Genomic DNA, 12,963 nt, shown 5'->3' with positions numbered 1-12,963 from the left:
TGCTGGCACCCTGTGTACAGTGCAGGGTCACTCCTGGCACCCTGTGTACAGTGCAGGGTCACTCCTGGCACCCTGTGTACAGTGCAGGGTCACTCCTGGCACCCTGTGTACAGTGCAGGGTCACTCCTGGCACCCTGTGTACATTGCAGGGTCGCTGCTGGCACCCCTGTGTACAGTGCAGGGTCACTCCTGGCACCCTGTGTACAGTACAGGGTCACTCCTGGCACACTTGTAGCACTCAGTTCCCCGTACTGCAGAGCTTGCCTGCCACTTCTTAGTAATGACCGGGGAACCCCGCAGCCGCTCAGCCTTTCCTCCGTACTGTACGTAGGACTCCATGGTGATAGCCCCGCCCCCGGCTCCTCCCCCTGCAGGTACTCTTATCACAGCTGGAACCGGGCGCAGGGCTGCCAGTCTGGTGGTGACAGCGCTGGGTGCTGCGGTTGCTCCTGTGAACGCTGCGGGGATGAGCCCTAGCGGGTACCTGCCGGGGGCAGCGGAGCTTGGGGGTCCCCTGGAGATCCGTGACAGACCGCACACCTTTCCCAGGTCTGTGTTCATTGCTCTCCTGCTCCTGGCACTGCTACAGGTTGGCTGCACGCTCGGCTTATTCTTCTACGTCAAGGCACAGGTAATGTACATGAAGCTGTACAGAGGTGTTGCTGCAGCATGCGGTGTGACTAGAGAGCACTTTGGAAAGCTTTACCTTAGGATAAGACACTAGAAGCCGGAGGATGGCGTCACTGCTACTTAGTTGTCTTCAGCCTACTGCCCAGCACTCTGCATGGGAACATGTCATCCTATGGCTGCTGTTAGCAAGGAGGCTACAATTAGTGTGGACCCATCCTGTGTGTCAGTGTTCAGCCTCATTCAGACTTAAGTGGTTTTTCTCATATGGAAAAAAAATTGGTCCATGTGTCATCAGTGTTCAGATATTAATCAGAGTTGGGTCAGAGTTTTATCAGTCTTACTCAGATTAAAAAAAAACCTGATGGAGGTTTCTCAAGCTTCTATTAAACAGTCCATGAATAATGGACGGCACACGCACGGCCCCTGGATGGCATCTGAGTGCTGCCGGTTTTTTTCATGGACCCATAGACTTGCATTGGCCAGTTTGATCCGAGGCTCTGATCAAAATCGAACATGTCTCTGGGATTTTGTGCAGACCACTCAGTCCTCCAGAATACACGGACATGTGAACAGCTCCATAGACTGTCATAGGTACCAGTGCTATGAATATGGAGAGAACTCGTACGCGAAAAACTGATGTCTGAATGAGGCTTTACAGGAATAATTTCTTTGCTGTAAATTGGGCTGTAATTATTATGATAATGATAATAAATGATTGAACGAGAATGTCGAACATGTAAAAATACTGTACATATGTAGCCGTGGGAATAGTTTTCCATATGGAAAATCACAGCCATCTTTGCATTGTATGCGACTTTAATGACCAGTGTCCCACTGCATCATAGCATAACACATCTCCTTGTATGGATATTAATCTATACAATATACAGTTGATAGTATATCAGGGCTGTAAGTAAAGTCAGCAAAAAGTGTGAAGTATAAACTGCGGGTCACATATGGAAAGTGAGTGCTTTGCAGAAATTGCGTGTAAAGTCCTCTATGTTCTGGAGGTTGAGTGTACGGGAGTGCACTGGTTGTTTATCTATATTTTTTCCTCATTTATATTTATGATTTAATCAGAATTGATCATACGCATACTAAATGCTGTGTCCTGTCACCGCTCATAATCGTCAGTCTTAGATACACAGTAACTATGTGATGTATTTGTATTTTATAGAATACCTACTTCTTCTTTCTCAGAATTTCACACTACTCTAGAAATTTAATTTCAATAGAGTTTGACTTCCTTTAGATCATATAGTTGTAGCATACTGTGTACAGGAAGCTCTTGTGTATAAGGAAAGCAAATGCAAGCTCTTGTTTCCTTTGGTTACAGAGGTTTACTGTAGCTTCTGGGGTCCGTAGGGTGCAAAACTTATGCTAGGGCGCTTTTCTCCCAGCTCTTAGGATAAAACAGGCTCTTGAATTTGTCTTTTCTCAGTAAGTTTAAAACTTTTGAAAAGAATAAAAGTTGATCTTAAACATGTAAAATTGATTTTCCCAATTAACCCCAGTGATAGGCAAATTGGAAAAGATTTACAATCTGATGAATCAGGAGGATTGATTGGCTAGTTCATGGTTAAGGCCAGTGTCCTATTTTTTAGGTTCCTATGATGCTGTTGGTTCAGGTCTTTAAAGCTGCAGTCAGGGAGAGACACTCATCTGTAATATTAGTGAAAAAGTACATCCATAATAACCTTACATGAAACAGGCCGTAAGCCCAATTTACACATCAGTATTTTGGGTCAGTATTATTTTACTACTTGCAAACGAAAATCAAGAGTGACTCCAAAACACAAAACGGGTGCAAATCCTTCAGTTCTTATTTTCCTGTGTGTGGTACTACAGATGTTGGCTTACAAATGGCGACCACATTTTCGGTCTAAATGCGATCTGACAAAACATCAGATCGCAGTCGGATCAATGTTATTCTATGGGGTTGTGTAGAAAAAACTATAAGGCTATGTGCCCACGATGCAGAAATGCTCAGGATTTTTTCCTGAGCGTTTCTGCATCTCCCTGGCAGAAAAAACGCATGCGGATTGTACATGCGTTTTTCCTGCCAGGGACATGCGGATGTGAAGCGTTCTTCACATGCATTTCCGCATGCGGGTTGATAAGCGCATTCCAAGCAATTTTAGCATCACTTGGAAAGTGCTTGTCAACTTGGTCACACTATATAAATCCATGCAAACGGCATGGATTTATATAGTGTGACCCCAAAGAATGTCAAAAAATAAAAAAATAAATCTATACTTACTTTCCGATGGCCCCCGCAGTCTTGCTTCGCTCCGGCCTGGCTTGCCGGCAGCTTGCGGTACACTACACTGAAGGACCTGCCGACACGTGACTTTGACATCAGCGCAGGTCCTTCAGTCCACCGCGATCTGCCGGCAAGTGAAGAGAAGGAGACCGGGGACCATCAGAAGGTAAATATAATATTTATTTTTTATTTTATTCTTTTTTTTACAGGTTCTATGGTACCTGGGTCTGGAAGAGAGTCTCCTGTCCTCCAGACCCGGGTACCATCCGCACATTGAAACGCATGGATTCCGCATGTACAGATCCAGTGATGCGGAATCCAAGTGTTCCAATGAAAGTCAGTGGCGGCGAAAACGCAGCGCTTCCGCAAAATAATTGGTAGTGCTGCGTTTTTTTCCGCAATGATAATCCGCAGTGAGAAATTTCCGTAGCATGTGCACAGCACATGCGGATTATCATTGGGGAACATGGCAGACCTTCTACCGTGCATTTTTTAAGCGTTTCTGCAGCGTTTTTGCCGCTGCTGAAACGCTTAAAAAACGCATCGTGGTCACACAGCCTTATGACAATAAGTGCAATCGGGTCTTATCTGGACTACAAAAGAAAGAGTAAAATGGGATTTGCTCACATAGGGGGTGACTTTCACAACCCCTTTGTTAGCTTGTAAGCAAAGGCGGCTGCTACAGATCCACCAAACAGATAGTAAGCAAAAGTGGATATAAAACTTCGCTTCCGAGAATTCAATATACAGTAGGAGACTAGATGCGGTATGGATATGGTTTTATTTGTCAACGCATTTCAAGGTGATCATACCTCTTCATCAGGAGAACCATAATGATCATTGTGGTTTGTCCTGATGAAGCGGTATGATCAACTCAAAACGTGTTGACAAATAAAACCGCGTCCATACCGCATCTGGTCTCCGCATCTGGTCTCCTATTGCGCTGCTGATTCTCAGCAGCGCAGTTTTACATCCACTTTCATCTCCCAAGTTTACATTCTATGGGGTTGTGCACATGTGCGATTTTTTTTTTTTTCTCGGACCAAGCCTGTCCAAGGAAAACATGCATGATTTGCATCCATAAATTGGATCACACTCAGCCATGCAAGTCAATGGGTCCGTCAAAAAAATCGGACCACACAAGATAACATTCGAGTGCGGTCCGATTTTCACGGACTAACAGAATGGAAAAGATGGAGACCTTTTTTTTCCATCTTCTTCACATAAGAGAAAATTGGATCCCACTCTGATCAGAGTGGGATTAGCATTATCGGACCGAGCATAATCGGATCGATTTTCTCACATGACAGAAAATCGGTCATGTGACCCCAGCCATACTGTGAAATACTAACATGCCAATTGATACCTGTTTTTCAGGAATTATGATCTACTTCTATAGTTTGCACATATTTCCTAGTTTCCAGTTCAAAATGAGTATTGGTACTTTCTTTTGTAGTCATTATCATTATGTACATTCAGTGAGAACTCTTTGTCTAAGGGCTGATACAGTGATTTTCTTCTGTGCAAAAACACAGATTGGTTTTGGATTTGATTTTCATTTGTGCTTTATTAATGTGTCTGTTTTTACTATCAGAATTTCATAGTTATTATTCTGTGTACAAGTTTTCACAAGCTTCTCTTAAACAAATAAACATGAAACTTCGTACACAGATTACACACCGATGTTATCCAACAGATGCCTCATTTTTTTTCACGGACCCATAGACTTGAATTGAAGAGTTCCATCCGTGACTTTGATCAGACATTTCTCTGTACTTTGGTGCTCACCATTTGGTCCGCAATAATATCGATATGTGATCAGAGTATAATGGGTAAGAGTTCTATTAGCAGCATATCCCAGCGTATATGATAAATCTACACCACTGCTTTGTGTGAACATTGCTTTCTTCTCATGTGGTTGATGGATAGGAAATTATGTATTTATGTGGTACTGACTTCAATTATATTTAGTATGAATGTTAAAGCTATTACCCAGCCACATTTCTGAGATCAGCATGGTTTATTTAATCTCCAAGCAATTGTCACTTGCCTTCCTCCTTATAGCAAGTAGAGGAAACAGAATTCTTCTAGCATGACATTATAAAAAATATCATAGTTCTAACTTTCACCTGAGAATTTTCCTAAATCATTCTCTGATTTGTGTTGAGGAAGGTTCCTTGAGGTGAGGTCATGTTGACCCAACACCACTTCTCATCCGTATTTTAGGCTGCGTCCCACGATGAGTTTTTGATACAGCATATTTTCCACAGTTGCAGCAAAGCGGATGGGATTTATAGAAATCTCATGCCCATTATTAATTTATTTTTTATGCAGCATAAACTGACCTGCAGTGCTTTTTCCAAATCTGCAACATGTCAAATTCTCTTGTGGTACTCTGTGTTTTATATGCAGATTTTCCCCTCACAATTTCATTAGAAAATCCGCAGGTAAAAAATGCATATGCGTTTTTATATGTGGTTCCACTGTGGAAATGCACTAAAACACATACAATCCACACATGACTGTATTAATAAGGTTTTGACAAAGGCAAATACCAGAATATATAAAAAATAAAGCAGCTTTTTTAAAACTATATATATGAAAAAGAGACAAAAACTGCAGCTTCACACATGCAAAAACACAAATAACCTAATATAACAGGTGCAGAAATTGTGCAGAAAATCAGCAACATCAATTGATGAGCCTGCACCTTTCTGATCTGATCTGTACAGCTGTCATGTGCCCCTAACAGCCGCAGGTGGAATCACGATCCACCTGCGGCTGTTAACATGTTGAATGCGGCTGTCAATCTCTGATGGCGGCATTTAACATGGCCGTGGTGGGAGAACGTCACAAGTCCTGCCCATCGGCGCCCGTGTCACATGACTGTTGGTCGCCGATGGGTTGGCACGACAACCTGGGGTCTTCAGGAAACCCCTGTAGTTCTCATTGCCGGGATGCTATGAGCGCTGCACAGCTGTCGGCACTCATAGCCAGTGAGCATTTCTGCTACACACAGGCGATCAGATAATCGCAGCTTCTAGTCTCCCATAAAGACTACTGAAGCCAGTAAAAAGTAAAAAAAATGTTTTTAAAGTTATTAAAAAAATATAAAAGTTTAAATCACCCCCCTTTTGCCTCATACAAAATAAAACAAAAATAAAAAATCAAATATACACATATTTGGTATCGCTGCGTTTAGAGTCGCCCGATCTATCAATATATAAAAATAATTAATCTGATTGGTAAACGGCGTAAGTAGAAAAAGAATCAAAACACCAGAATTACGTTTTTTTTGGTCGCCGCAACATTGAAATAAAATGGAATACAGGCGATCAAAACATCGTATCTACCCCAAAATGGTATCAATAAAAAGGTCAGCCCGGTGTGCAAAAAATAAGCCCTCTCCCGGCCCCAGATCACAGAAAATGGTTGGAGAGACAGGAAGCCGAATAACAGAGGCTTCATGTTCGGGGGTCCATCCTCCGAGAGTAAGAAAGCCGCTAAGTGACGGACCTCCCCAGGTGTGAGTAAGGTTGTCCCACTTCCTTCCAGCCTGGGAAAAAATCTTGTCCAGTGCTTGGATTTTAGGGATAATCAGGAGGGGGCTGAAGTTGGAGTTCAAAAACATTTCCAGGAACACCGTCAGGAATTCAGCCCCCAGAGGCCTAAGGGAGCAGATGGCCCTGCAACAGAAAGTACTCACTCTGATTTTGAAGGGGGTTCTAGTAGAAACACCTGTACCCGAGCAGGGGAGAGGGTTTTACTCAACTCTCTTCCTAATAAAGAAGCCGGATGGCTCCTTCAGAACCATTGTCAACTTGAAGAAGCTGACCGACCATTTGATTTACAGGCCATTCAAGATGGAATCAATAAAATCAGCCATAAAAATGTTGTTTCCCGAATGCTATATGTGCGTCCTCGATTTGAAGGACGCTTACTACCACATCCCAATCTTTCCTGCACACCAACAGTTTCTGAGGGTGGCTGTACGATTCTGCAAGCACATAAGGCATTTTCTGTTTGCAGCTGTTCCCTTTGGCATCTCCATGGCTCCAAGGGTTTTCACAAAGATTATCCTGGAAGTCACAGTGCATCTAAGTGAGAAAGATATCCTAGTCATCCCTTACCTGGATGATTTTTTAGTGGTGGGCAGATCAAAACAGCTCTGCGCACTGGCTCTGGTGGAAGTCATGGCCAGTCTAAATGGCCTGGGGTGGATGTTAAATTTAGAAAAATCGAGACTAGAACCAAAAAAGGTTCAATCATTCCTGGGTCTCATTTTGGAGACTTGTCTTCTGCCAGAGGACAAGAAACTGAAGATCAGTTCCCTCATAGCATGCGTAATCAGCAATCCATCCATGACATTGAGGAATGCAATGTCTCTATTGGGTATGATGACATCTTGTATCCCAGCAGTTCAGTGGGCCCAGTTCCATTCCAGACGTCTTCAGCAGGAGATTCTGACAGCAGACAAACGGCTCAGAGGTCGCCTGGATGGAAAAATATCCCTTTCAAGTTTAGTAATCAACTCGCTGGACTGGTGGATGAATCCGGTTAATCTATCTCTGGGGGTTCTTTGGTCTTTCCAGGTGTCGGATACAATTACGACAGACGCAAGCGCAGAAGGCTGGGGAGCTCACCTGAGAGATCATTCAATACAAGGCCCCTGGTCGGACAGCGAGACAGGTCTCTCCTCCAACATGATTGGAGCTGTTGGCAGTCAGAAATGCGCTAGTAGAGTTCAGTTCTATTCTTCCGGGTCATCACATCCAGATAATGTCGGACAACCGAACGACAGTCGCCTACATTAATCGTCAGGGGGGTACCAGATCCCTTCCTCTGATGCTAGCAGCGGACCAGATCCTTCGCTTTGCGGAGAGTCATCTATTCACACTCTCGGCGCTGCATATAAGAGGAGCGGGAAAATGTAAAAGCCGATTTTCTAAGTCGACACATCTTGAAACAAGGAGAATGGGAATTAAATCCAGCGGTATTCCAGCAGATTGTCGGCCAATGGGGACAACCTCAGATAGATCTGTTTGCGAACAAACACAGTCAGAAAACCAAAATCTTTTGCTCTCTGAATCCAAAGGAGATGCCGTTTGCGGTGGACGCACTGCAAATTCCTTGGGACTTTACCCTGGCCTATGCCTTTCCCTCTCTAATGCTGATCCCTACTATCCTGAGATCCGAGAAGAACAGGCGAGGGTTATATTTATCGCCCTGTTTTGGCCCAAGAGACCATGGTTCATTTGGATGAAGAGAATGTCCCAAGTGGATCCATGAGTTCTTCCGGACACCCCAGATCTCCTCAGGCAGGGCCCAGTCTTCCATCCCCAAAGATCGGGCCTGCATTTGACGGCCTGGATTTTGAAAGGTCACTACTAACGCAGGAAAAGTTCTCTCCAGGTCTAGTTACTACTCTACTGGCAAGTAGGAAGCCGGTGACGACTAGGATCTATGGCAGAACCTGGGCTAAGTTTCTGTCTACCTCGGTCAGTCTGCCAAAGGGAGGGTTCCTATTGGAGCCATCCTGGAATTCCTTCACAAAGGCTTAAGCATGGGGTTAGCCACCAGTACCCTTAAGGTACAAGTATCAGCTCTGGGGGCACTATATAATTGCGACTTGGCAGCGAATAGGTGGATCATCAGATTCATTAAAGCTTGCAGTAGATCTAGACCTATTCCTACTCCAAGGATGCCTCTTGGGACCTTAGTCCCCCTTTGAGCCCTTAGAGGAAGTTTCGGAGAAAATTCTCACCTTAAAAGCAGCCATGCTGGTAGCTCTAACGTCAGCTCGTAGGGTTAGTGATCTGCACGCGCTGTCAGTTAACCATCCGTTCACTCAGGTGTGTATGGATAGAGTAATCTTAAGACACCCCAGAGTACTGAAGGAGATCGTAGAAGAAATTTTAGAACCACTCTCCATAATCTTTGAAAATTCTTGGAGAACAGGAGAAGTCCCAGAAGACTGGAGAAGAGCAAATGTTGTTCCTATCTTCAAAAAGGGGAAGAAGCTGGACCCAGGGAACTATAGGCCGGTGAGTCTGACTACTATACTAGGAAAGATCTTTGAACAAATTATTAAACAACATGTATGTAAGTACCTGGATAAGAATGAAGTGATTAACCAGAGTCAGCATGGGTTTGTAACTAACAAGTCATGTCAGACTAACTTAATTTCCTTCTATGACAGAATCACTGAATGGGTGGATCAGGGAAATGCTGTAGATATAGTATATCTTGACTTCAGCAAAGCATTTGACAAAGTATCTCACACCATCCTTATTGAAAAAATTACCAAGTATGGAATGGACAAGGCAACTGTTAGGTGGATTCATAACTGGCTTAGTGATCGGACTCAAAGAGTGGTCGTAAATGGCTTCACATCCAGTGGGATGAATGTCTCAAGTGGGGTACCACAGGGCTCTGTCCTGAGACATGTATTGTTCAACATCTTTATCAATGATTTAGATGAAGGAATTGAGGGTAAACTGATTAAATTTGCTGATGACACAAAGCTAGGAGGGATAGCTAATACTAGAGAAGAGAGAGAGAGGATTCAAAAAGATCTAAATAAACTGGAGCAGTGTGCAGTAACTAACAGAATGGTTTTTAACAGGGAAAAATGCAAAGTACTACATTTGGGCAATAAAAATGAAAAAAGCATATACAAAATGGGAGGAATAGAGCTAAGCAACAGTACATGTGAAAAAGATTTAGGTATACTAATAGATCATAGACTGAACATGAGTCAACAGTGTGATGCAGCAGCAAAAAAGGCAAATACAATTCTGGGATGTATTAACAGAAGCATACAGTCTAGATCACGTGAAGTCATTATCGGACTTTACTCCTCTTTGGTCAGACCTCATCTGGAATACTGCGTCCAGTTTTGGGCACCACATTTTAAAAAAGACATCGACAAACTGGAGCAAGTTCAGAGAAGAGCGACCAGAATGGTGACCGGTCTGCAAACCATGTCCTATGAGGAACGGTTACAGGATTTGGGAATGTTTAGCTTGCAAAAAAGAAGACTGAGAGGAGACTGTCTACAAATATCTCAAGGGCTGTCACATTGTAGAAGGATCATCTTTATTCTCATTTGCACAAGGAAAGACTAGAAGCAATGGGATGAAACTGAATGGGAGGAGATACAGATTAGATATTAGGAAAAACTTTTTGACAGTTAGGGTGATCAATGAGTGGAACAGGCTGCCACGAGAGGTGGTGAGTTCCCCTTCAATGGACGTCTTCAAACAGAGGCTGGACAGATATCTGTCTGAGATGATTTAGTGAATCCTGCTTTGAGCAGGGGGTTGGATCAGATGACCCAGGAGCTCCCCTCCAACTCTACCATTCTATGATTCTATGATTCTAAGACTAGACCCGGCCTATCTTCCAAAAGTGGCCTCCAAATTCCATAGGACACAAGTAATTACTCTCCCGTCCTTCTATCCTGACCCTAGAGATTTAGAGGAACAAAAACTTCACACTTTAGATGTTAACAGGGTATTAGTCCAGTATTTGGAGGTACCGAAGGCCTGGAGAAAAAGTGACGCCTTATTCATCTCATTTCAGGGGGCTAGGAAAGGGCTTAAGGTTACAAGGGGGACCATAGCTAGGTGGGTCAGGGACACCATTGGCTTAGCATACTCTTCTAGCAATCTGCCAGTTCCAGAGAACCTGAAGGCCCACTCCACCAGGGCTGTAGCTGCTTCCTGGGCTGAGAAGGCGGATGTGCCCATCGGCATCATATGTAAGGCAGCAACTTGGTCATCCCCCGCTACATTTTACAAGCATTACCGTCTTGACCTTTCCTCTTCTACTGATCTGTCCTTTGGGAGGAAGGTGTTGCAAGCGGTGATCCCTCCCTCTGGTGTCTCATCTCTCTAAATCTCTCAGGTGGTGCAGTCATGGGAGAAGGGGATAAGATCCTAGTTACTTACCGGTAATGGGATTTTCAGAGCCCATGACAGCACCCTATTAATTCCCTCCCCTTTTTTCACTTATGGTGTGCACTTCTTAGGGTGTTTTATTAAGAAATGTGTAGGTGGTAGTTATGTACTAACCTATTTTTCGGAGGCCCTCTCATGCTCTGAAACAAAAACTGATGTGGAAGAGAGGTACCGCCTTTTTATTCAGTGGGTTCCTGTCCTTGATGGGCAGATACCCTCTCTCAGGTGGTGCTGTCATGGGCTCTGTAAAATCCCGTTATCGGTAAGTAACTAGGATATTTTTTAAGTATTTTTGAAGCTTTTATTTGAAGTGGATTTTGGAACGACTCAGCTCCAAAAACTCACCAAATAACTCCATGTGAACATAGCCTTAATCTTCTGCACAGTGTTCAGTTTTCTATTGTATATTAATGGCCTATGCTCCATTTTCATGGAGCCCATAGAGCAGCAGATTGAGTCCCTGTGGTTCTGAAGGCACTCTGTTTAGCACTTCTGTATTCTACTCTATAAAATCGGAGGCTGACAGAAATACAGTATGGCCTCAAAGAGTTTTATGGGTTCAATAAAACTCCAGAGCTTGTCAATATGCATGAGAACTAAGAATATTCAAAGCATGTACCGACTGTTGCACCTGTGTTTGATGCTACATACGTCACACTGTAATTGCACAGTGGATGTAAGTTAAATGTTTTGCAAGAGATGCAATGTGTAAACTTTTCCAGGCCAAGAAATCTCTGATCATAACCCAGGGATGTATGAAGTGTTTATAAGGCTTTTAGGTCCCCTTTATACGTCAGTGTTTCCAGTACGTGTGGTGACAGTTTCTACACGTACTGGAGACACTTACACACGCACATCCATTATAATCTATGGGGTTGCGCACATGTCCGTGTGTTCACATGGACCGTGTGTCCATGTGACCCACATGTGGACATGTTCGTTTTTTTTTGGCAGCACAGATGTCAATACATTCCACACACATGCACATGGATGACAAAAAGTGTGTCATCCATGTGCCATCCGTGTGACATGTACCGGAATAGAATGCAGAATAGAAAGGACATGTTTAGGTGTCATATGTGCAAAGATAGAGATAGATTTATAGATAGAAAGAAAGATATCCGTGAGACATATAATTAGTTCCGTGTGTGTGTAGTGTACTGTAAATGTATTTTGCTAATGAATAATTGAAAAAAACAACATGGGGCCCCCCTATATTTGATAAACAGCAAAGGTAAAGCGGACAGCTGTGAGCTGATATTATCTGGCTGGGAAGGTAGATGGATATTGGGCCTTTCCCAGCCTAAAAATACAAGCCCGCAGGCGCTCCAGAATTGGCGCATCCATGAGATGCTCCAATTTTTGCTCTTTGCCCGACTCTTCCCAATTGCCATGGTGCGGTAGCAATCGGGGTAATGGTAGTTGAGGTTGATGACACACAGAAAACAAAAAACAGTTTATTTGAGTAAAGACTCCCCCACACCATCCCTCTTTCACCAATTTATTGAAAAAAAAAACATGCAGGTCTGCCGTAATCCAACAAATCCGATGAGAAATGGATACCTGAAAAACATGAAACGAGAGAAATGAGCACAAGAGATAGTCCCTTGTTCACCAATTTATTTGCAAAAATGTTCCCACAAAGCTTCTATGCAGTCCACATTCCTCACCTCCGACGTCTGTGAATAGCAGTAAGACCACGGCCCCACTATCAGTATTTGGTCAGTATTCGGTCAGCATTTTTTTCAGGAGTGGGAGCCAAGCCCAGAAGAGGGTGATAAATGCAGAATTGTGACTTGTTTCTATAATACCTTTTCTCTGATTGTTCCTCACCTGGTTTTGACTCCCACTCCTGAGAAAAAATACTGACCGAATACTGACCAAATACTGATAGTGGGGCCGTGGCCTAAAGCTACAGCCCCACTATCATCAGTATTTGGTCAGTATTTTTCCTCAGTATCTGTAAGCCAAAACCAGGAGTGGGTGATAAATACAGAAGTGGTGACGTGTTTTTATTACGCTTTTCTTCTGATTGTTCCTCACCTGGTTTAGGCTTACAAATACTGAGGTACCATAAGTTTGTCTCCTTTTATGCCCATAGCAGCCAGA

General features: G+C 43.5%; 1 protein-coding gene across 1 annotated transcript in view; it reads left to right on the top strand.

The window, feature by feature from the left end:
* Window positions 1–356: 356 nt before the first annotated feature.
* TNFSF11 (TNF superfamily member 11) overlaps window positions 357–12,963 on the top strand; it is a 36,703-nt gene continuing 24,096 nt past the window's right edge. Inside the window, exon 1 of the mRNA XM_073663907.1 lies at window positions 357–631. Within this exon, the coding sequence (XP_073520008.1) occupies window positions 467–631 (165 nt within the window). The 5' untranslated portion in view covers window positions 357–466. The remainder of the gene's footprint in view (window positions 632–12,963) is intronic.

Source organism: Phyllobates terribilis, unplaced genomic scaffold (genome assembly GCF_046119375.1).
Source record: "Phyllobates terribilis strain yellow unplaced genomic scaffold, ASM4611937v1 Scaffold_2__4_contigs__length_985480577, whole genome shotgun sequence".
Taxonomy (NCBI): domain Eukaryota; kingdom Metazoa; phylum Chordata; class Amphibia; order Anura; family Dendrobatidae; genus Phyllobates; species Phyllobates terribilis.
The sequence above is the reverse complement of the archived record's forward strand: the minus strand, read 5'-3'. Positions and strand labels throughout refer to the sequence as shown.